Genomic DNA, 26,318 nt, shown 5'->3' on the forward strand with positions numbered 1-26,318 from the left:
GAGTAAATTTTTTTCTCAGAGTAAATTTTGATTTATTAGGAAAAACCTGAAAACCTTCAATGTTTTTTTTATAGAAAATGTTTAATACAAAATTTTTTAATATATTTCTAGAACGATATCGATTAAAAAACAAAAGAATAGAATTATTCATGCTAATTTTCATGCTAATAAACATTCTTTAAAACAATTTTTTTAATCAGATCGCTGTTGATGATAGTAAGCAACAAAATATCAAGAAATGAAAAAAAATAATCAGAAGAAAATTTTATTTTATTGTCAAGTGTCAAAATGTACATATTGCTCAAAAAAATCCAACACACATTATTCATTTCATTTCATCAACAGGACCAGATATCACTGAGACAGTATTAGTTTACATAATCATCAAATCACCAGTAATTAAAGTCTTTTAAAACCAGGTGAAACAACATTTGTAAGATTCAATCTTGCAATGATTTTTCCTTTCAAGTAATCCCTGAAACAACCAGTAGCTCCCCATGAAGCAGCCCTCCGTCACTGTGTGTCTGTGAAAACTTTGAGCAGCAGGTCAGCAGCGAGTCCAGGTGAGATTTCTCCACACGTGACTCTTCTCTCTAGCTCAGGGAGCTCTGCACGCACCGCTGGATGCTGCTGGAAGTGGCGGAGAGCGTTCTCCTGGATCAGACTCCACATCCACACCTTCTGCTGAGTCTGCCGTCGGACTCGGAGCTCCCCGCTGCTCAGCATCTCTTCCCGGAAGTGCAGCATGGTTTCCCACAGCTCCGGCACACCCTGCCCCGTCTGAGAGGATATGCGCACCACCTGACCATATGTGAAGAGAGCCAGAAAGAGGATGAATATAAATTTGTTGACTAGAGACCACAATCAGAAACAGTGCTGGTTTATTATCACTGACATTTTTAATAGATTAAATAATATTGAATAAATATTGTTTTAAATGTTTAGTGATTTAGTTGTTATTGAAATTTCACTAAATATATTACATTATTTGATTTCATTTTATTCCTCAGTTAATTTTAAGGCACAATAAAAAACTGTTTTTTTTTTGTTTACATTATTACTGTATATGGCCCTTTTACAGAAAAATATTTTAAGGGCCATTTTTTAACCCTTTAAGGGAAATTAACTTTTTTTTTAACATGCCTACATGTTTTTTTATTTTTATTTAAGTTATTATTAATTTTCCAGGCTAATTTTAGATTTAACGTTTAGATTTTAGCGCTAGTAAACTATTATAAAACGTTAAAGAGCTATTTATTGCATTTTTATGGCTATATTAGAAATCAGCATTGCCAGCCCAGAAATTAATTATGCTTTAAAAATATTTAAATATAAGTTATTTTAAATAATATTTCATAAACACAATTGCTCTATTTCATCATAATTATTATTGCAGTTTTATTCTCAGTTCATTTGAAGTTGCAACTATAATTTAATTTAAAGCATTTATGATAAACCTCGTAAAAGATTTCGTATTTATTTATTAATTTTGCAAGCCTCCATATTTTAATATTTTATTTCAGTTTTAAACAGTTCATGTTAAGTAACAAAGAAGTTTTCATTTTAATGCTAGACAACTATGATTCAAATTTAAGAAGCAGTTTATTACATTTTTATTTGACTATATACACATTTCATTATTATTTCAATTTTATTGTCAGTTAATGTGAAAAAGCAAGAATGTTTTTAGTTTTTACATTTTAATGTTAATTAACTATATTATTCCTGTTCCGAAATAAATCAATAATTATCAATGTTTAATATAATATATGTGCAATATTACATTTGTAGCAGTGCGATGGCTGTATATAGGCACTGGTGGGAGGTGTGCGTTGCCTTAGTGTCCCACCAGTGCCAATATATAGCCATATCGCACTGCTACGAGTGTGATATTGCGTTTATACAACAGTCCCACGGCATAATCATGTATATAAAAAGAAAATCAAACACGAAGATTCTAAAAACCCTTTTATATGAACTACTTTTTTCGCCATTTATTCACATTTACAGCTGAGGTCAAGCTGTTGCTACTTCACCAACATCACTTTAGAGCTAGTATTTGAATGATTATTTAGCGTAATGTCTAAAGTGATGACAATACAGTTGATTTTGCTCACATTTTAAGGTTATAAGGCTGAACGGCATGAAATGCCATCTGTCTACAGAGATCTCCCAGTATTTCTCTGTTGCAATCTGGAGATCACAATAATTAACCCTGAAAAAGCCAAAGCAGCACAAACACTACCAGATTACTGTTGTGTTTGCGATAAGGAAAACGCTTAACACATGCGGGCATTTCTTCTTTCATTTTACTGAACTAGTCTGCAGTAATGAAAACAGGAGACCCATTAGAAACAGATGGCCAACCAAAAAGTAACTCAGGGTTATTGCGCTGAGTTTTTCTCCTCTAAGGGCTTAATATCTGGTCTCTGTCGCAATCTTGTGGATGGACAACATTAACTTTCTTTGCTCTGTCCAGAACACGCCCAATCCAGAACCTCTGAAATCTGATCTGGCACCTCATTTTATCAATCCCCCTCCTCAACCGCCCTCCTCCCAAGTCCACTGTTCACTTTCTTCCGCGACTCCCCACCCTTTTCACTTTCATCAGCGACACCCCTCCGCCATCCAACATCTCGCCACAACCGCCCGCCCCCCATTCCAGATCCGTTACCCTGATCTGTTCCGGGACCTCGCAATTTACAAATTAAGCACTGATGACCGGCTGATGGATGCTGAGATGCTGAATCTCTAAAATTATAAATATTTAAAATAGGCACCATCCTTTTAAATAAACTGCAGTTGCAATCTAAACAACTACATCCTCACCTAAAAACGCCTCAAAAGTACATTATGTTGTCCAACAGCAGCAATATTTGTCAAACTGTAGTGAGTTTATTGATCTGCTTGTTACTCTTTGTGAGTGGAGTAATACACAAGAGTGAAAAGGCTGTATAAGTTCTGATATGGCCAAATATCGCACGGCTATCAGCCAATTAGATTCGAGAACCAGACAGAACTGTTGTATATAATATAATATAATATAATATATATTAATGTTATGTTTGGGCAAATTAAGATAGTTTTTTGATGTGCTTTTATATATAAACACACTGTAAAAATGCTGGGTTCCACACAATTCCACCATGTTATCACAACACAAAGTTAACTTAATCTTTTTTATAATTTTAAGTGGATTGTACATAAAACAATTAAGTTGTCCCTCCAAAAAAAAAACTAACAAATTGTGGTGTTTCAAACCATTTTAAATGAGTACTTTGAACAAGCAGCAAAGGTAATTTTGAGTGCATTTTAAGATCTTATGTGCATCTTGTTTTGAGGGAGAAAAAGAATGAAGCCAGGCAGTGGCTTTCCATCCGAACAGCAAGAATGCAGAAATGTAAAGAGTGTTCGCCCACACATGTCACTCCATCCTTGGTTTTAGTAGAAGACCTTTATACTGGAAAGTCTTTAGGGAGGGCGAAAAAAAAATCAATATGACCGTCGCATCCTCCAGTACAGGGATGGAGCTCAGAAATCATGCTGCTGAGAGGAGACAAAGGCTTTAGCGCTTCTCATCCATGTGGGTGGCCTCTAATCAGTGAAATGCATGAGGCAGCATTTGGCCATTCAAAAGGCTGCCTATGTTGGCTCTGTGCCCTGCGGGTAGAAGTAATACTGGGACTGAGAAGACAAAGAGGAAAGACTTGACAACGCAGAGCAGAGAATGATGGGAAATGACAATACAGACTACTCTACAGGACAGGATGGCTCTTATGAACAAATAATGAAGAATAATTAAAAGTTTTTTTTAAACAGACTTATATGAAAGGGTGGCAATTGCCGAAAAAGAAAACAGCTAAAATTCAATTCATGTTTATTTATATAGATTGTGTCAAAGCAGCTTAACATAGTTCTAGTAAAGACCAAATTTCAGAGTTGAAGTTCAGTTTAGTTTAGTTCAGCGTGGTTTAAATTTCACTGCTGAAAGTTCAAATACTGTAGAGCAAATCCACCGAAGCGCAGCTCCACAAGTCCTGATTCAAGCAAACCAGTGGCGAGGAAAAAAAACTTCACCAATTGACAAAGTCAAGGGAAATAAAAACCTTGAGAGAAACTAGGCTCTACATTTCATTTTAAGATTATAAGGCTGAACGGCATGAAATGCCATCAGTCTACAGAGATTTCCCAGTATTTCTCTGTTGCAATCTGGAGATCTTCTTTCATTTCAAATGTGATCTTACATTTCATACAGTTGGTGATAAACATGATGTAAGCGAGCAACTAACTGCATGAAGAAGCCTACACTGTAAAAAATGGCCATGATTTCAACTCCATGAAAAAACTGTAAAAATGCTACAGTACAAATCCGTAACCTGTTTAACGGTATGTTTCCTTAATATATACAGCGAATAACTGTAAATTGACTTTCCTAGAATTCCCTGCATGGCACATCACTTTTTATGCTTTTTGTTGACATTACTACGGGTCTTTTTAGTTGTTTCCCCATCAGTTATGTACATTAGAGATTTATGTTACATCTAATGTTGATAATCAATGTTTATTTCATGACTTTAATTTTATGCGTGTTACCATACTGGTGTTTAGTAGCTGTGTGAATGACTCTGAGCACCTTCTATACGTTGATACACTTTTCTGCTTGTGGGAAAAGTTGTTTGTGATGAGCGTTGGTTCATTTTGTAACTTCCTCATCACCACCTGCATATGGCTTTGCTAATGTGTCTAACTGTGTAACAAAAGATGTGTAGATGTTGGTAATTCAAAATGCAGACATATGACCTCTATAAATGAATAAAATATGGTAGTTTACTGTAAAAACGAGAAATTACTTTTACGGTTTGTACCGTTTTTTAACGGTAAAGTACTGGCAACCACAGCTGCCGTTTTTTTACCGTAAATTTTACGAATTTATTTTTTTTACAGTGTATAGGATGCTGTTGTATGAGTCTAAATTCATGATACTGGAGCAAAAATGCCTCGTATTGGTTTTTGTTTCACGATATCTAATAAAGCAATATCACATAACCAACAATAGGAGAAACAAGACCTTTTTGTAAAGAGCAATTTTTTCCCTGCAAAATAAAGTGCAAATGTGAGAGTAAATATATTTAAGACAAAATATTGCCTTGAGTTTGTTAATCTTGCCAACAAAAATATTAAGAGCAAAAGTACATCTTTGATGCACTCTAAACACTTAAATTAAATGAAATAAAATACAAATGTATAAATTAAATCAACAGACTTGTTCATTTACATATTTACAAATTAACAGATAAATTCAATTTCTATTCATTCTCATTTTCTTAATTCCTGAATGAATCAGCAGTTTGAATGAATCAAATTAATAAACGAAAAAATGTTTTGACATTCTAATATGACATAAATCTTTTGTAACTATTCTAAATCACAAACTTTTCACTTTAAAACAATCACTTTTTACTTTTAAACAATACCTATACAGTGGTCTCTCGTTAATTGCGGGACATACGTTCTAAAAATAGCCCGTAATAGGTGAAATCTGTGAAATAGTCCACTTTATTGTTTTTTACAATTATTATAGATGTTTTAAGTCTGTAAAACCCCTCACTACACTATTTTCTCTGATAGGCATTAACATTTTCACACTTTCCTCTGTTGTTTAAACACTCACGTAACTTCTATCATCTTTTAGTATGTCCAGAAGTCCAACTTTTTGTATAATGGTTAGCATTTTCCTCTGCCTTTTGCTAGCGATCAAAGATTAATGTATTTATTTGAACGCATTCTGTACTTTACAGGAGACACGACATCGGGGAGATGAATTACCAATGGTCTACAGCGAGGACGCAGAACACAACGCGCTAATCAGGACGCAGAACGCAATGCGCTGTAAAAAAGCATGTCAAATTGCGGAAAAAAAATTTGTGAAAATGCGAGAGTGAAAGGGTGAACCGCGTTACGGCGAGGGACGGCTGTATGTATATATTAGAGAGAGAGAATCTACCAAAATCTGCTTGCTGTATGTTCAGCAATAAAATTAGCAAGTCTTTAATGATTCTTTAATGGATTAATATTTAAAGAAATAGATCTGATGGTAATATTATAGTTCACTACAAAATGTGTGCAATTAATTCCGTGTGTTTTCTGGTACCTTATGTACATCATTTGAATTTAAAGCATGTTTATAATGTCAGGGCGACGCAGTGGCACAGTAGGTAGTGTTGTTGCCTGACAGCAAGAAGGTCGCTGGTTCGAGCCTCGGCTGGGTCAGTTGGCGTTTCTGTGTGGAGTTTGCGTGTTCTCCCTGTGTATGCGTGGGTTTCCTCTGGCTGCTCCGGTTTCCCCCACAGTCCAAAGACATGTAGTACAGGTGAATTGGGTAGGCTAAATTGTCCGTAGTGTATAAGTGTGAATGAGTGTGTGTGGATGTTTCCCAGAGATGGGTTGTGGCCTTGTGGCTGGAAGGGCATTCGTTGAGTAAAACGTGCTTGATAAGTTGGCGGTTCATTTCGCTGTGGCGACTCCGGATTAATAAAGGGACTAAGCCGAAAAGAAAATAAATGAATGAATTATAAAGTCACATACCTTTGGTTTCCAGACTTTGGACTTCTTTCGAAGCAGCTTCAGGGCACTGGTGTATTCTGCTTGTATCTTCCGCGCTGGAACAACCAATTCACCATCTGATTTTGTAACCACCACCAAGTCAGCCATCTCAATAATTCCTCTTTTGATTCCCTTTTTGAAAATATCATTCATTTCATTGTCAGCAAGACTCTTTAAAAATGATGATCTTGACAATATAAGACTCAGATTCAGCTCTATGGCAGACATTATCAACTTATTTGACTCTGAGGTATTATTATTTTTAGTACAATTTCCAGTTAATATTTTATAACAATTATATTTTACTCAAAATATCCACCAAATAAAATGCAGTGTTGTGAATAACTAATGAAATGTGTATTTATTCTAAAATTCCTGAGTGTTATAGATTTTTATATAATGTCCAAGACACTTCTAGGTCTATGAATCACTTTTAAAATTCACATTTAAACTACATTTCATCTGAAGTAATCTTGAAGCCGCTTTAGAAGTTTGCAGAGGCTCCTAGTGGGCACCGGTCCCCATGCTAAGAGCAGCTGCCCTATGACAACAGATCAAGTAAATGTGTATACCTGTAGTTCATCGCCCCCTGCTGGTGGAATCAGAAGAACAAACATATCCACCATGTCAGCCACAGCAAACTCAGACTGACCAACACCTGTGTAGAGATTTAGACGTCGGAGACTCATACATTGCATACACAGAACGTCGTTTATCAAAACTAAAGATACGATTTAACAAAATCTAGAACAAAGCCCTACCTACTGTTTCCACTAAAACAATGTCATAGCCTGCTCCCTCACAAAGGACGATGGCTTCGTTGGTCGTTCTCGTCACACCACCAAGGGTTCCAGATGTGGGAGAAGGTCGGATGTAAGCGTTCATGTCTCTGGAAAGCTCCGTCATCCGTGTTTTGTCTCCCATCAGTGAACCTGCATTCAAAGTAACCTACTTATAATAAGTTGAACTATTAAATGTCAAGATTATATTTACAGAAGTCATTTGTAAATGAGTGACTTCTTATATATATATATATATATATATATGTATACACATAAACACTTGCAAGCCACTATATTAGGTATAGGTACACCTGTTCGACTGCTTTTTTCAGCCATTCACATGCACATGGTGGTGTATTTAGTGTCAAAATGGTCATTTGAAATCTGTTTCAAGAACTCACACAGGCATGTGATCAGCCGAGGACAAAAAAGAAGGAAAACGAGACCCCGCATACCTCTGCTACCCCCCCCCCAAATAAAATAAATAAATAAAATCTATATATATATCTGTGTTTGAAAAAAAATATATACCGATATATATATCGGTGTGTGTTTATATAATAATAATACAAACAATAATTCTAAAAATATATAAATATTCTTTATATTAATATTTGTTTGTTTGTTTGTTTTTTTGTTTGTATTATCAGTTTAAATGTTTACCAGTTAAATAGTGACATAAGTAATATTTAATAGGTTTATAATTGTACCTCAATGTCGGGACAGATCCACACACCGCCACTAGATGACAGCACTAACTCGGTTAGTTCTCTTGTGTCCAGAGAATGAAATTTTCTCTGTCATTTAGTGACTCTTTCTTCCACTCGATAAATAAACTACTAGTCAGTCAACAATTCGAAATGTGAAAATATTAAGTCCAGTTAAATTGAGCAGCCTAATACGCTTTAACATTCCACCCTGAAAAATATATTATACATTGCTAAAAAAAAAGTTTATAACTTTCATTTTCGCTTTCTTCAGCGTAGTCCCTGCCTTTAATAGGTTTAATTAATTTGAAATATATTTTTATAAATTGGTATTATCATCTAATTTCAGGTATCACATTTCAGGTGAAGCACTGAATAAATGAAGACATCAGGACAGATTACTTGCAGAGGATAGTAACAAAAGTGTGGCCTGGCTTTATTTATAATGTACATAGAGCGCACGTGGTCGTGACATGCAAATGTGAGAGCGGAAAAAGTGCACAGCCGTGCATGCATTCAAAGCGACTTCATAATCTTGCATAATGTCATCGGCTTCGTCATATGCACACATTATAAGACTACACAATATCATTATACCTAAATGGCATCTGGAATGAAGCAGTTAATGCTCCTTCTTGTGCACAATGATGAGCAATGAAGGCGCAAACCATCAATCAGGTCTTCTGCTTTAATAACGATAAACCTCACAGAGAGCTCATAAGATCCTCGAGCCCGGGGCTCCCTCCCGTTTGCAGGGCGAATGGGGAGTTTAAGCTCGTGTAGTTCTCGAGAACTCCCCTACTGTTTATAGCTAATACCCAAATAGGAATTGCTATGAAGAGATATATTGCTGACTAGGAGCACATCTTTGGTGCCAAGTTGGATTAGTCAATTAACTTAAGTTACATGTCTTTGGATGGTGGGAGGAAACCAGGGGACCTAGGGGAAACCCACTCAAGCATAAAGAGAACATGTAAACTCCACACTGAAACATGGATTGGCCTGGTACGGACTTGAACCAGTGACATTCTTGCTGTAAGGCAACAGTGCTAGCCACTGGGCCGCTGTGCCGCCCCATGAAACAGGTGATTCTTCAAGACCAAGATGACTGAGGAAAGAACTCTGGTTATTTATAAAAAGTTAGGAATCGTCTGATTGGTGAATCATGTGTTAGCTAATTCGGGACAAGCCATGGTCAATCATAAGCACGTGATCCTCTCGAAATTAGTTTAGAAATAATCTTCACAAACTCTTATGAGTTTAAAGTTGAAATCACAGGTGAGTGAGCATGCAATCCTGAAAAAAGTGGGATAAAACAATAGTAATATGAATAAAATAAAACAAGATGATGTGACACTGATAAAATGAGTAACTGCTCCGTATTTAAATTTCTGTACAGAGAGGTCATGTTTTGACTGGCTTCTATTGGTCGCACAGCATCACACATCTGCAAATCACGCAAATGCACAGTATTTAGTTCAACAAACCTGAACTTTGGAACGCAGCGACATTCAAAACTTGTTGACAGGGGGCCCCAGAGAACTGCTTCAGAGAACAGTACTAGCAGGGGTCCCAACATTTAATTATTCATTCAAAGGGCCCAAAACTGCTAGCAGTACCCCTGCTTGTCGCACAAGCTTGCCTCCATGCTGCCACATTCACATGTGTAAGAATTAAAATGTATGGGGCATATAGTGCACTGCGACCGCGACTTAAGAATGAGGATAAAGGAAAATGCCTTGTTGTTGCCTGTGGTCAGAGAAGAATGGACAGCTTGGATTGAGCAGATAGAAAGGAAAGAGTAAATAAAATTTTTCGATTTTCGAGTCCCAGCTAGACCAGGAGGCCTTTCTGTGTGGAGTTTGCATGTTCTTCCCAAGTCTGGATGGGTTACCTCCCGGTGCTTCGGTTTCCCTCACAGTCCAAAACCAGGTGGTATGGGTGAATTTTATCAACTAAATTGGCTATAGTTTGTGAATGGGAGAGTATTTGGCTGTTTCCCAGCACTGAGGGTTGTACTCCAGTGCTAACCACACATAGACTTTACTTGGGCAGTCCACTCAGGTTGTTTTAAAGTTAACGGCCAATGAAGTATATTTAATGAATTGTTTTTTTTACTATTATTATCATCCTTTTACACTATTGCGTATCTGAACATATTCATTTGGCCAGGGTTTCTAAACCTCTTAAAATGTCCAGGATTCGGCTTTTGCTTTCTAAAGCTGTGATTAATTGTATGTGTTTTTGCATTACCTTTTTACTTAAGCCCACTTTTGCATGGCCTCACAGCTGACAGCACACACAGTCGTGAGAGCAAGAGAAACATTCAAGAATTCATCCTTGAATCTAAACAACTCTCTCTCTCTCTCTCTCTCTCTTTATATATATATATATATATATATATATATATATATATATATATATATATATATATATATATATATATATATATATATATATATATACTATAGATTCTATATAATCGGAGAGGACAAAATGACTGGTCTAAACTGGCTGCAAAATGTACACAATTACTAATGGTTAATCAACGCATTAGCCTTTTTAAAATAATCTACATGTTTTAATCTTGTAGTTATAATTTTTTTAGATATTGTCTGTTTTTAATTCTTTTTCTATTATTTATTTCTCATGTGCTGTATATTTTATTAGTTTGATGATGTCATTAGGCTATATTAGATAGGCTATTTTATATACATATCAAAATGCTTTGGCCTTCAAGTTTGCTTTGAACTTGAAAGAGAGAGAAGCATATTTGACCAGTCAGTCGGTGCACATGGCTCCTAAATAGCATAAACGTAAAATAAATTTGTGTTTTTTATTTCAACAGTCTTTTATTAATTTAACCCATTGAAAAGAAACAGTGTATAACAGTATCATAATCCATTAAATTAGTCAAACATTTAATTATGTTTTGTTTGTCGCATATAGTTATAGTTATAACTATTTATGTGACGTGGGTAAATGTTGTTTCAATCCGGCTACCACCACAAGTAAATTTCAAACCTATTGGAAGCACTGTACCACTGTACTGCTGAGTTGCAGCTGGAAGGGCATCCGCTGTGTAAAGCAACTGCTAGAGCAATTGACCTGATAAAGCACAAAATAAACCAAAAAAAAAGTGAGGATTTATCAATTGTGCATCTTACGTCATGCATCAAAAGTCGAGTCAAAGGTCAGCCAAGAACATAAATTCGACAGCTACCCGAAGTCAGTGATTTGCATTAAGGCTGGTTTAGTTTGGTTTGTTTTATGATGGATTTTTAAGCTCTAAAAATGGCCACTACACAACTACTACTACATTATACAGCATGGAATAGCCATGATAAGATTTTAAAACTGCTCCAACTGTGTTCGACTGAAATAAGAAAATCATATACATCAAAGGTGGCTTAAGAGTGAGTAAATTATAGGGTCATTTTTATTTTTGAGTAAACTACTACATTTATAATTTTGTGACCCTTTTCACTTCACGGATATATTTTTGGCAATAGTTGAAAATACATTGTATGGGTCAAAATTATTTATTTATTCCGTTCCATTAATACATTTTGTACATTTCCTTCTGTAAATATATCAAAACATTTTTATGCAATATGCACTGCTAAGAACCTATATTGGACAAAATTTAAAAGGTCTCAATAGTTACATTTTTCAAACCTTCAGATTTTCACTTTTTCCCCCTATCCTAACAAACAATTCATCATTAGAAAGCAAATTTTTTTAGGACGATGTATAAATCTCGATTTCATAAAAAAAAGAGATTTATGACTTTGGTTTGGTTTTGTGGTCAAGGGTCACATTTACAGATTTCTATTTCTAAACAATAATTGCTGTTCTTTTTTAAATTCTCTATATCACATAAATATAACGGTTTAACATCAAGTACTAAAACAAGACCGACATCATCCTATTTAGATGACATTTTGAATGTGTTCACCTCCAGTTGTGCAAGAAGATGGATCCACAGCAAGTACAGACACTTTATGTCCTTGTCCTGTCAGCATCTTCCCGATGACTTCAATAAATGAAGACTTTCCAGCACCAGGAGGACCAGACAGTCCTGAAGTCACACATACAGAGAGGCAATTTGAGGACTGAGGAGGACATTCACACAAGCAGCAACCTCACTCCTATTGTTCATATCACCTTACTGACCAACTCTGAAGGCCACTGGCTTTCCACCGCTGCGTCTCTCCTGCTCCTGACGGAAGGCCAGCACTCTTTGAAGCAGAACCTGGGCTAACTCCTTCTTCCTCGGATGCTGGGTCTCAACAAGGGTTATAGATTCAGCAAGAGCTGCCCTTTGACCCCCAATAAGTCCATCATAAAGTTTAGTTAGTAGTCTTTTCTCCCTGTCAGTCAGGCCTGAAATGTGATGGCTTATGGCAGTCTCTGTTGAAACAGATCTGGTCTGTTGGAGGGTGCAGAGGGAGGCATAGCGCAGATTTACAGAAGGCTTACAAAGGGAATGTCTTAATGCCGTTGTACTGTGTATAGGAGAAACAGCAGCAACATGGTGAAGAATTGGAAAAACTCTAGATGGACCCATCTTTCTTTTTTCTGTTCTGAGCAGAACTTCTGTAAAAAAAATAGCAAAGGCAAAAGTCGATTTAAAATATATTAGGAAAACCATATTTAAAAAAAATATTACAGCACTTTCCATGAATAACATATAAAGTTGTGTTTCCTGTAGAGTGCATCACACAACTAAGGCATGTAGATGTAACATTTAATTTTATTCATACATATTTCACACATATTTTCAATAAAACTTTACAAAAAGGCTCCATTTGTCAAAATCAATTGGACTTTTAGGTAATGTTCAGTTCTTATTTCATAACTAGCTAATAACTAATAAAGTTCAGCTGTATTCTTCAACTATCATTAACCGCACTATTATTAATAACATTATTAATGATACCTTAAATTAAAGAACAGCCTATTGCACATTATCCTTTTCCAGCTTGTTTTTTTTTCCTTGTCATTTGTTTTGAATCTTAATGATGCTATTGATATTTCTAACAATGAACTGTATACATCAGTCTACAAATGGTGAATTATTAAAAAACAAATGAACCCTTGTGCACTGTTAAATTTACTACCCTTTTGTTATGTTCTGGATGAAAACATCCACTGAATTAAACTGCTTTAAAAATGCATCAGATAAATTTTTTTAACATAAATATGTTAATCAGCCTGATTAAAACTACTAAATTAATTAGAAAATTACAGGATTTTAACTCTTTAATTGGCAAAATTCATAAAAAATGTCACTGATTTGGTTTAAAAACACACAAAATGACATATTTTCAATATAAGAAGCAATTGTGGACTGGATTTTTTTACCTTTTATCATAGTCTTGGACATGTGAAAGATTAAAAGCAGCATTGGCTTTGTTGATTTCCATTATAACCACATTTGATGGTGCATAAATACACAGTCTTTGTTTTTGTTTACTCCATGTAGTTCTGAGAGCTGAGATGCATATTTTGATTTTCTCAGACACATCAAGGTAACTGCGTAAAGGTCATTCTCACACACTCACACACATACGCGCACTTTAATTTGCTGTTATACTTCATATAAAATCCAGAAACAAAGCTTTTTTTGCACAGGCCTATCTAAAGGGTTAATGGTACCATCGGATGATCAACATTAAAAATTACAAATTGTACCTCTTCCCAACATGAAAAACCACCAACAATCAAAAATGCATGATTATATGGTGTCATGGATTTGTAATAAAAAAAGAGCAAATTAGTGAAAAAAGTGAAAATTAATCAAAAACAATGCATCGAAGGCAATGTTGTTTCACATGTCCAAGACTTTGATGAAAGGTTAAAAAATCCAGTCCACAATTACTTTTTATATACATAAAATGTCATGTTGTGTGTTTTTTTTTTTTTTTACCAAATCAGTGACATAATTTATGATTTTGACAATTAAAGAGTTAAAACCGTGTAATTTTCTAAGCAATTTAGTACTTTTGAACAGGATTGAGGTTAATTAACAGATTTATGCAAAAACTATTTTAAAAAATTATCTGATGCATTTAAACAGCAGATTAATTCAGTGGATCTTTTCATCTTGAACATAACAAAAGGGTAGTAAATTTACTCAGAGTGTGTTGTTGAGGTTTAAAAAAAAAACATTTTAAGCATTTTCAAAATATGTGTCAAAATAATGTCACCATAATGTCACCAAAAATCATTCTGCTAGCTGAAACACAAAAAAGTTACAGTCAAATTAAGATACAAAATCACCCCAGAATGGATGAAAGCATCCCCAACAGCCCATAGGCCCACACGGAACCTGCGCGCACAGAATTCCGAAGATTTTTAGCCGATCATTAATTCTGTTTATTTGCTTGAGTAAATGTGTGTAAATCTATATTTATTCAGTTTTTAAAATAATTACAGTAATGTTATTGACTAATGTGAAAATGCTCATTTGATTTATGTACAATGCGGTTTGTACAGTAATATTTTCTGTCTTTTAGTAGATCTATTATATGAGAGACTTGCTTTGTTCACCTAATAAAGTGGATCTAATTGGATTTGCTTTGTAAACATTAAATAAATGTTAAAAAGATATTACTTTTTATTTCACATATTAAGATTTTAGCTATGATACACTCAAAATAATTCTGCAGAAATTTGCAGATTTTTACCTAAAATTCTCTGCAGAAATAGCAAAAAACGTCTGCAGATTCCGTCTGGCCCTACCCATAAAGGTTAAGAGCCTCGGGTACAAATGAGCATATAAATAAACACACACTTCACACACTTGTGGCCATTTGAAATGGCAAAGGTAAAAAAAAACACATTAAGGCTTTTGAAAATCAATATTTAACTGACTATTTGAGAGAGAAAATAATAATAATCCCAAAATCCATTTTGTTATACAAAGTCATCATAATTTTTATATTCTAACAATAATCAGACAAAACGTATGACATAAATTACACGGTTGTAGGTTAAAATGTCTCTAGTTTGAGAACAAATGTTTGAAGTTAATGGAAGGCCTATGCTGTAAATTTTACACAAAAAACAATAAATGGATATTTGTTAGGCTGCTAAAATTAGGCTGCTTTGGGGACTTAAAAGTTACCATATTTGCTTTGCTTATATTTATTAACCATATATATATATATATTTACTAACATAACTTGCCAGCGGTAACAAACTAAAGTTACATTTCAGAATTGCAGGTTCAGTTAGTTTATAACAATGAGGAAATACCTTTAGTTCATTATGATTTTACGCCATTAAAAAAGAATATTATGGTGGTAAATAATAAGGTAACAGCTGATCTCTGTTATTAACTAAATCGATTACATCAGTTCATAACATGTAAACATTGCAGAAATGACAACGTGTTTAGACAAATAAAGTGACAGACAATATGGAATAAAAACAATATCAGTCAAACCTCACCAAGTTTTCTGACACCGTATCTTAACCTTAACCCCATCTACACTCCAGGTTCTATTTTCATTTAGCCATATTGCTGAATATGAGAAATCTTTAGTCATGTATCTCATGTGGTTTCTCCACATTAGCCGTGACACCAGCGCTGCTGCTGCTGAGGTCGTGTAAGCAACGAACGACAATGTTTTTAAAAATAAAAGTTTTCTCTCTCCAAAATTAAAGTCCCTTGTCGCAAATGAGAAAATTACCTACCCTATTTTTTAAACATTCTTAATAAATAAAGATGCTCTTGGCTTCTATGTTTTTGGTCAGACCCTCAGTTCTGATTGCTTAAGTTCCATAATCATTCAATTCAATAGATGTACTTATGTTAAAATGAAGCATTCTTATTTTGACAAATTCTGTACGTATTAAAATATGTAAAATAACTGATTAAGTTGTATTCTATTTTAACTTATCAAAAACTATAACAAATGGAAAAAATCTGTGGTTCAAATCTTTTTGTAAAAACCTTTGAAACATAGATTTAAAAAGGAGTTAGATTTATTTACACACAGCTTGATTATAATGATTAATTTGTGATTAATAACTACAAAACTAATTTAATTCTATTTATTTTTCGAGTAAACAGAAATAAATACAAAATAAATGGGAAGTTTTAGATTGTCACTGTCGGTCCTGTTTAGATAACGTGATGTTGACGCCCTCAAGAGGTTGTGAAATGAAATGCAACTATAAAGAAAATCGCCTCATCAAAAGAATCACCTCCAGCTTGATGATAGCCGTCTTGTTAGTGGAGAGGATGCTAGAAGAGACCGGGTGGTGAAGGAGGGTCCCAGCTCACCCAACATCATCGAGTTGTTGGACTGGGAGGACCTCTTCGACACATTATATTATAATCTTGCAGCGCCTCTTGCCGTGCCAGAGTCTCTTCGACTTTTTGGGGAGCTATGGGGGCATCTCAGGTGACGTGTTTGCACGGCATGTGATGGTACAGGTCATTGAGGCACGAGGATGTTCTCCATAGAGACATTAAAATGGAGAGACTATTAGTAAACACAGACACCATGGATGTGACACTGAATGATTTCGGCTGCTTTGTTTTGTTTATTAAGTAGTGTAATGGTTTTAGGTATTTAATTAGCTTTTTTATTTTATTATTATATATCATATTGTCTTAGTTATGGCTTTAATAATTAGATAAAATGCTAATAAAGTTTTACTTTTACATTGTAGATCTCTAAAACTATTTATTTTAACAGACATCTGCTCAAACTACAAGAAACTGGGGGATGGGGGATTTGGTGCTATGTCAGAGTTCGTGCCAAGGATGTTTTTCCAGTATATTTATATATTTTTGAATGATCTGCCTAACAAACTATATTTATGTGTTATACTTTGTCATGTTTTACACAATTGGAGCTCTTATTTAAATGGTGACTAATCATACTAAAAATTCATGAATGGAATTTCAATTCTGAAAGGGTTTATACCTTGAAATAATAGGACATGGAATATCTCCACATTTCAAGTAGAGTGTGCACTCATAGTATGGAAGGTAAATCCTGCCAATTTTAAATAAACCAAATAAACATTGGAAATTAAATCATCTGTACAGCTGCATGATAACGTAATCTGAATTTAAAATAAAAAGCCTAATCACTCTGAACTGACTAACATTTCTAGGGCCAGATGGAATCTGCGGACATTTTTTGGTATTTCTGCTGAGAATTTTGGTAAAAATCTGCGGATTTCTGCGAAATTATTTTGGGAGTATCATAACTAAAACCTTAATATGTGAAATAAAAATATATCTTTTGAACTTTTATTTAATGTTTAAAATGCAAATCCAATTAGATTCACTTTATTTGGTAAACAAAGCAAGTCTCTCATATAATATGTCTACTGAAAGACAGAAAACATTCATTTACAAACAGCATTGTACATAAATCAGATGAACATTTTCATATTAATCAATTATATTACTGAAATTAATTTAAAACTGAATAAATATAGATTTACACACATTTACACAAGTAAATAAACAGAATTAATCTTAGGCTAAAAATCTGCGGAATTCTGCGCGTGCAGATTCCGTGTGGGCCTATGACCAACTTTTCAGAGAAACACACACCGCAAAGTCAAAACAAACAAAAAATAGACGTTTTTTATATATATCAGCTGAATTCCATCACTCTATTTGATGGTTACATCTGTAATTCATAAAACGTTACATATTAGCAACACAACCTCTATAAAACACATACAGTCATGTAATTTCATTACAAATACAGATGCATAAACAACAAAACAACTCAAAGTAACAACTGATTAGTAAGAGAACTGAGCTCCTAAGATGTTTTATTATTATTATTACTCAAAGAAATCAGACTTGACATGCTTTCTGGATGTGGCACACTTTCCATCTCATTTGCTAAGCTTAGATACAAGATCACATTTGAGCTGTTTCCTTTATGTGTGTGATCTGAAAGTAACATGTTCATGTTTAAGACTGTGATCACTGCCATAACAGAACATCACAGTAATACAGGGTTCCCACTCTTTCATTAACCAGATTCAATGACTTTCAATGACTTTTAAAATTGCTGCCAGCATGTGTAGTCCCGTGAAAGTTCCTACTGTACTAAAAATTTCATTTATACTTAATTTTCACAATAAAAATGTGTGCATAATGATCATGATTTTTTAAAATGTCATTTAAAAAAAAATTTTGAAATAAAAAAGTTTTTAAACAGCTACGTTCAAAGAACTTTAATAAAATTTGTTGAATTCACTACTGGTAATCTTCAAATGCAGATTCTGAGATTTTGCTAAAACGTGCATTATTTGTCATAGTTTAAATTTAACATTATAGTGGATTAAGAATTTCTCTTTTTTCATTTTGTTTCAAGCAGGACAGTACATTGTTGAAATATCAGCATAATCAAATTTTATTACAAATGTAATAATTCACAAACCTTAAGGACTTATGTTTGTTTTTAAGTACTTTCTAAAAGTGTGGGAAACTTGTTTTAGTAAAAAAAAAAAAAACAACAACAGACAATCGGCTGATGTGTAAAGTACAAAACAATTTGATGTAAGAAGAGTTTAAGGTAAAAAACAATAAATTGAAAACAAATTTCACTTAAGTTAAACATTTGCGATTTTATCATTCCAGTGTGCTTGAAAGTTTATAAACCAGTCACTATATGGCTATTTTGCTAATATATATATATATTAGCAAAATAGCCACATTATTACATTTACCATTTTACCATATTATTACTTTGAATTTTCTGGAACTATAGAGAAAAGAAGTGCTTATATATTGATAATGAAATTATTTTACTTTATTATTACATTTCTAATAATAAATAATAGATTTATGTTTAAAGCACTTTATCAAGTTATTCGTTTCCATATTTACAGACTTAACAGTTAGTTAGATCTAACTAACTATAAAGTATCTAAATATATTTTAGTTTAAATACCTATGTATAGTTTATTTTTAATATATTTAAGTTTTTTGGAGGAAAAATAAAACAGATCTAAAAAGTCTACATAAAATAATGTGTCTAGCCATACTGATACTTAGATTAAAATAGACATGAATTCACTTATTAATTGTTAAACTTTAATACCTAAAACCAGTGTTTAGACAAAGAGATTATAGTTATTATTATGGTGCATTTATCTCTTCAAAAACAGGCCTGAATCTGCACTGCAGCAAATTGAAGGCCACATAACTGACAATCTTTACATAATTGTGAACACAAAACTTCAATAGTACAGATCAAATAATACAGAACAATGATGCTATCTATACGCACTTGCTCAAAGGCAAACCCAATTACTGTGGTACCACTGTTCTCCACAATTAGCGCAGGTCATAAAAGTCATAGAATCATTATCCGCACTGCCACTCTGCACCCAGGATGGCAAGAAAAGCGTCCCTCGTGAGATTTGAGTCACCTTGCAATCCATACCGCCACATTGCCTGCAGCGAACTTTATTGGTAGGTGTGCCTTCAACTGTTTCTGGTAACTGATGCTCACTGATGGCCAAAGCGGTGTACGTTTCTCTGAGCTGTCGAAGTTTCTCACCTGCCATTTCCTCCACTGACATCTGGGCGAATGCATCTGGAGTCAGTTGCCCTGAAATAAGGCCCTGGCATAGGTGGGGGTTGTTAGGGTTCTTTAAGTTGGCAACCTTGCTCCTAATATGAAACTTGTACTTATGCTGGTTTCGTCCATGAAGAGCATGAACATGCATCTCAATGTTCTGAGCAAGAGCTTTGTGCTTGTTTATATAATGTGGGTCAGTTTGTTGATTTGAGCCAAGAGCCTGAAGGATCAGATGGACACATTTGGATCTCAGTGCTGTAGAGTCACAGTTAGTTCTGTGCTGATTTGTGTTTTGAGGAACTGAGGTTTGAGCATCTTCCTCTGTATCAGATCTATATGATTCCACGGCTGGAGTGCGTCTCTCTTGCTCAAGCTGTGGCTGGAGAGATTCTGCAGAGTCAGTTGCTATACAAAGTTTTTTAGGAGATGCATTAAAGCATACAATATTACATTTCCCCTGGTTTGCATCCTTTGTTATGTCAAGCTGCTTTGTGTTACATGCTTTATTCTCGTTCCCTTTTTCATTTAAGGGTTGAGATCCATTAATTATAAATGGAAATTCTAATGGTAACTCAACCTTAGACATGTTATGGGTCTCTAATTCCATGTCCTCCCGTGTGTTTTTGTCACTATTTTTCAGTAACGTTGCATGTGACAAATTGTACAACTTCTTCCATTTTGTCAGCAAGCTCTTTGCTTTTGTTTTAGCACTCACAGCAGGACAGGACTTAAGCAGCCTGTAAAGGACCTTTACAATATCCGTTGTCTGAATCTGCTCTAAGGCGATAGAAGTGTTGTCGAGTTCGGTCAGTAATGATACAACATCTTCATATCTGCCATCCTTGTGTAACCTTTCGATTTGTGTAGCATAATATATGATCTCTCTAGTATGCATGGCGTCTTCGAAATTAACAGGAAAGCAAGACAATTTAATCCAGGGAAATTCAGGGGTACACCTGGAAAAAACACTGTTCTTGAAGATTCCGAAGCGTTAGGTTAGTTTGTTAGCGTAATAACAAATGACCGCTATCCAAATTGCAGATAAACGCAAGTCTTCCATCTAAACAAACACGTATCTTGATTAACTAAGCAGTTGAATTTTTTTTACAAAGGCGCTACTGCTACAGCCATGTATTCTTCTTCTTCTTCTTCTTCTTCTTCTTCTTGTGTGTTGTTTGGCGGTTGGCAACCAGCTTTTTGGAGCATTACCGCCACCATCTGGATTGGAGTGTGAATCAGGAGTTGGCTAAATTATGCATTCCTTATAGTGTAACAAAGCGGCACAAAAGAAAAGCTCATTCCAAAAAAAAAACAAAAAACAACAATAAATACAAAATTTTTTCAAAATTTACACAAAAAAAAAACCCCACCCAAAAAAAATTAATACAAATTCCTTCCTAAAAATACCCATTTCCTTGATCATAAGTACATTTATATTCTATTACCTAACCCTGTGTCTTTCAAAAAGTTATACACGTATCTAAAACATATATCCCCCGTGCTCAACTTTAAGATATTCTCTATTTTAGGTTCCACTTGTTTTTCCTGTAACTGTGTGAACAATATATTTCTTTCTGTGTGGTAAATTGGGCATTGCATCAATACATGTTCTACAGTCTCCTGGTTGTTATTACATTCACACATCCCATCTGCATGTTTATTGATCATGTGTAATGTACTATTGAGTGCTGTGTGATTAAATCTCATTCTTGTGAACTTGTCTTCTTCCTGTTTGCTTTTCCTTGTTTCCCTACCTTTTCCAACTTTGTTCTGTATGTTGTAATATTGACGTCCTGTACTCCCATTTTTCCATATCTGTTGCCATTTTCCCAATACTTTAGTTTTAACAATACTTTTGATTTCTGACTTGCTGTATTTGATGTTAATGTCTATTGTAGTTTGCTGTGCTGCCTGTTTTGCCAATTTGTCTGCCATCTCATTCCCACTGACCCCTATGTGTGCTGGTACCCACAACAATGAAATGATGACTCCTGATTTTATGAGATTATTTCCCATCTGCACTATTTCATAAATGATGTCCTGCCGTGACTCTGATACTAAATTTTTTATACTAATAAGTGCTGAACTTGAATCAGACGCAATGACTACTTTAATTGGTTTATTATCCTCAACCCACTTTAGAGCCAACCATATCGCTACCAATTCTGCTGTATACACTGCTAAATTATTATTAATTCTTTTTGCAGCCTCAATCTTTAACTTTGGAATAGTGTATGACACTCCTACCCTTTGTCCAATTCTTGATGCATCTGTGTATATTTCAGTTGTCTCATTGTATTTTTCCTTTATATAATTTTCTACTCGTTTACTGTCGATCTCACTTTCTTGTTTTTCTTTCAGTATTTCAAAATCAACTTCCAAATCTCCAAGCAGCCATGTGGGAACTACTGGAAATACTACAGTGGGCGAAACTGTTAGTGTATCTATTTCCATGTCATTTATTTTATTTCGTATAATCCATCCATAACCTTTAACATCCTGTTTCTCTCGTTCTTGACATTGCATTAGAACTGTTTGTGTTATGTGATTATCATTATGACCTTTCAAGTTTGCCCAGTATACTACTGCCAGTTGATCCCTTCTAAGGTGTAAAGGCATCTCTCCCATCTCAACTTGTAATGCTGCTACTGGTGTGGTTTTCATGGCTCCACAGCATACTCTTAGTGCTTGATTTTGGATTTTATCTAACTGTTTTAATGTTGTATTAGCCGCTGATCCATACACCATACACCCATAGTCAATCACTGATCTTATCAACCCTGTATAAATTGTTTTTAATGCCGTTCTACTAGCACCCCAGTCAACACCACATAGGCACCTCATCACATTTAACACTCTCTTACATTTATCAATCATTTTCCTAATATGTGTGTTCCATGTGAGTCTCCTATCAAACCACAGTCCCAGATATTTAAATGATTCAACATTCTCCAACTCTTTATCCCCCAATCTTAATTTTAATTCCCCTCTTGTTGTCTTTTTGGTAAATAGCATTACTTTTGTTTTTTCTTGAGATATTCGAAATCCCCACTTAACTGTCCAATCCTGCACTGAATTTAATATCTGTTGCATTTTCTTTATTATAAAAGTTACGTTTCTCCCTCTTTTCCAAATCGCACCATCATCTGCAAATAATGCAACCCCTGTATTATTTTCTATCTCCTTAAAGATCCCATCAAACATTACAGAAAACAAAAAAGGGCTAATGATGCTTCCTTGTGGTGTACCATTTTCTACTCTGTAGCATCCACTAAATGTACCATTTATTTTTACTATTATAGATCTTTCTGAAAGGAATTCTTTAACCCATCTCAGTATTCGTCCCTTAATTCCTAACTGGTCAAGTTTGATTAACACTCCATCTATCCACAACATGTCATAAGCTTTCTCTATGTCTAAAAATACGGCTATTACTGATTCCCTGTTTACTTGTGCTTTTTTAATATCATCTTCTAACCTTATAATTGGATCCATTGTCCCTCTACCTTTCCTAAATCCACTTTGGTAGTTTCCTAATTTTCCTTTAGTTTCAACCCAGTAAACTAATCTGTCATTAATCATTTTTTCCATCGTTTTCCCCATATGTGATGTCAAGGCTATCGGTCTATAACTGGTTGGCTGTTTTGGATCTTTCCCAGGCTTTTTAATGGGAATGATTACTGCCTTCTTCCATTCCTTTGGAATAACCCCTACTTCCCATATTTTGTTATATAACCTTAACAGCACCTCCTTTCCTTTATCAGTTAGATTTTCTAACATAGTGTAACAAATTTCATCTTTTCCTGGAGCTGTTTTCCCTAATTTCTTCAATGCCCTATTAAGCTCTGTCCCTGAGAAATGTATATTTAGTACCTGGTCCTCTTCATCTTTTCCTAAACCAAACTGATATCTTTTACAAGTTTCCTCCCTACCTCTTTTCTCCTCCTGGCTTAAATTGTCTGTGCTGTGTACTTTAACTAAGGTCCTTGCTATGACTTCTGCTTTCTCTTTATTATTAATAATAACCCTCTGCCCATCCAACAGCATTGGATATCCATATTCTTTTCCATTTCCTTTCATTTTTTTAATCATTCCCCATACTCTCTCTACTGGTGTTGTTCTGCCAATAGACTCACAAAATTGTCTCCAATATTCTTTCTTTGATTTTTTGACCGTTTTCCTTACTATTGCCTGTGATTTTTTGTATTCAATAAGGTTTTGAAAGTTGTGTGTTCTTTTCATTTTTTTAAATGCTTTATTTCTCTCCTTTATAGCTTTCTTACACTCCTTTGTCCACCATGGAACAATTCTATTAATTATTTTAGGTTTAGATTTAGGTATTGCCATGTTTGCTGCTTCAATTATTCCTCCACTAACTCTTACACACATACTTTCAATATCTAAATTGTCCTCAATCTTTTGCAAACGATCTTCACTGATTTCCCTAAATTTATCCCAGTCTGCTCTTTCTAAAATCCACTTCTCCTCTCTCACTTCAATTTCTTTTACACATTCTATTCCTATTTGAGTTTTGATTGGGTAATGATCACTCCCAACTGTACTACCTCTTAATACTTCCCATTCACATCTATCTGCAATATCTTTGGTAACTATTGTAATGTCTATTGCTGATTCTGTACCTCTTGCTATATCCAATCTAGTTCCTGTCCCGTCATTAATGCAAATTAGCTCTTCTTCTTCTATGAATTCTTCAATTACTCTCCCATTATTGTCATTTCTGTTTCCCCATAATGTACTGTGGGCATTAAAATCTCCACACCAGACTGTTTTTCCATTAATATCCTCCCATATCTCCTCCAACTGTTCCCTTTCTAACATTCTACATGGGTTATAAAAATTTATTATTTTTACCTTACCTTCATTTGACCATATCTCTACAATAATATATTCTAATTCATTCCCTCTCTTTACTTCTCTATATTGGATACCTTTTTGTATAAATGTAATAATTCCCCCACCTTTACCTATTTTCCTATCCATTCTTACTGCATTGTACCCTTTAATATTAAAGTCCAATCTTGATATTAACCATGACTCTTGCACACACACTATATCGGGTTTTTCATTTAAATTATCTATATATTTCTTAAATTCCTGACCATTAGAAATTAAACTCCTCGCATTCCACTGCAGTAAAATTATTACCATTATGCAGTTCCACCCCATGCTTGTGATTGTTGTTGCTGAACTTCTTCATTTAATGTGTTTCTCACTGTTTCCCAAGAGATTCCTTTAATGCCCAAGTATTTCTCCGCTGCCTTAACTATTATTTTAATCCTTTCCGTGCGTACAGCCATGTATTTCATCAACACATTACAGTTGTTGTTGTCGTTCTTCTTCTTCTTGTTCAATCGGGGTTGGCAAACTTTGGCAGCTTTAGTGCGTTTCCGCCACCTACCGGGGAGGAGTGTGAGGCGTTGACATAAAAAGGAACACAGAGATAGACCAAGCAAATAAATTATTTAATTAAATACATTATTTAAATTCGTCTTGTTAAATATGTCTTTTTAGATACTTTAGTTATTATTAAATTACCATCTTTAGTTATTAAATTTATTTATTCATTCATTCACTCATTTTCCTTCAGCTTCATTCATTTATTGATTTTCTTTTCGGCTTAGTCCCTTTATTAATCCGGGGTCGCCACAGCGGAATGAACCGCCAACTTATCCAGCACATGTTTTTACGCAGCGGATGCCCTTCCAGCTGCAACCCATCTCTGGGAAACATCCATACACACTCATTCACTACAGACAATTTAGCTTACCCAATTCACCTGTACCGCATGTCTTTGGACTGTGGGGGAAGCCGGAGCACCCGGAGGAGACCCACGCAAACGCAGGGAGAACATGCAAACTACACACAGAAACGCCAACTGACCCAGCCGAGGTTTGAACCAGCGACCTTCTTGCTGTGAGGTAAAAGCACTACCCACTGCGCCAGTCCTTCGGCTTAGTCCCTTTCTTCAACAGGGGTCACCACAGTGGAATGAACCGCCAACTTATCTAGCATATGTTTTACACAGCGGATATAGCCCCTATACACCTCATAGTTACTGTGTACATAGTTACACTACATAATTACTGTGGGCGAAACCGGAGCACCTGGAGGAAGCCCACGCCAACACAGGGAGAACATGCAAACTCCACACAGAAATGTCAACTGACCCAAACTGGGACTCAAACCAGCGACCTTCTTGCTGGGAGGCGACTGCACTACCCACTGCGCCACTGTGTCGCCCCTTTACTTATTTTGGTATTAAAGTTATTAGCACTTTGGTGTTAAACTTATACTGCCTTCATTCTTCATTTCCTCCATAAGCTGAGATCTTTCCTCATTATAACTATGACAATTAAGAATAGCATGCTCAACTGTTTCTGGATTTCCACAATATACTGCACATACTTGTATCGTGTTGGCCAATTTCAAAATAGTGATTGGTTCAATGCACGGAGGCATGATATTGTCATCCCTTCTTTTGCCACAAACCTGTCATACCCTTCTTACCTCATTATATATTTGATACAATTGTCTTCCCCTTTCTACCCGAGTCCATATCTTTCACCATCTTGTTTTTAAACTGACTTTTTAATTAACTCCTTCATTTCAGATTTTCCCAATGGGACATT

General features: G+C 35.0%; 2 protein-coding genes across 3 annotated transcripts; both read right to left on the reverse strand.

Moving 5' to 3' along the window:
• Positions 1–249: 249 nt before the first annotated feature.
• Positions 250–16,548, reverse strand: mmaa (metabolism of cobalamin associated A). 2 transcript variants are annotated; one of them, XM_056457821.1, is made up of 7 exons: positions 16,310–16,548; positions 12,269–12,691; positions 12,051–12,173; positions 7,365–7,535; positions 7,176–7,261; positions 6,586–6,735; positions 250–801 (listed from the first exon to the last, which is right to left on the reverse strand). In XM_056457821.1, the coding sequence occupies exons 2-7, from the start codon at positions 12,660–12,662 to the stop codon at positions 514–516; spliced, it is 1,212 nt and encodes a 403-aa protein (XP_056313796.1). In that variant the 5' UTR covers positions 12,663–12,691; positions 16,310–16,548; the 3' UTR covers positions 250–513. The 2 variants fall into 2 exon arrangements, with proteins under 2 accessions (XP_056313796.1, XP_056313787.1); XM_056457812.1 differs by lacking the exon at positions 16,310–16,548 and adding an exon at positions 15,551–15,709.
• Positions 16,549–19,077: 2,529 nt separating this feature from the next.
• Positions 19,078–20,797, reverse strand: LOC130241358 (transcription elongation factor A N-terminal and central domain-containing protein). Its single transcript, XM_056473105.1, has one exon. It carries the CDS (start codon positions 20,561–20,563, stop codon positions 19,379–19,381), a length of 1,185 nt encoding a protein of 394 aa, XP_056329080.1. The 5' UTR covers positions 20,564–20,797; the 3' UTR covers positions 19,078–19,378.
• Between the last annotated feature and the right edge of the window lie 5,521 nt (positions 20,798–26,318).

The sequence above is a fragment of the Danio aesculapii genome, chromosome 1 (genome assembly GCF_903798145.1).
Source record: "Danio aesculapii chromosome 1, fDanAes4.1, whole genome shotgun sequence".
Lineage (NCBI taxonomy): Eukaryota > Metazoa > Chordata > Actinopteri > Cypriniformes > Danionidae > Danio > Danio aesculapii.

Bases quoted from the DNA above. Each gene is read 5' to 3' on its own strand.
- LOC130241358 (XM_056473105.1), bottom strand. From the start codon at position 20,563: ATGCATACTAGAGAGATCATATATTATGCTACACAAATCGAAAGGTTA.
- mmaa (XM_056457812.1), bottom strand. From the start codon at position 15,587: ATGGGGTTAAGGTTAAGATACGGTGTCAGAAAACTTG. The intron at 12,692-15,550 runs GTGAGGTTTGAC...TTTTTTTTACAG, and splicing joins ATACGGTGTCAGAAAACTTG to AAGTTCTGCTCAGAACAGAA. The intron at 6,736-7,175 runs GTATACACATTT...ATTTTCAAAAAG, and splicing joins CAGGGGGCGATGAACTACAG to GGAATCAAAAGAGGAATTAT.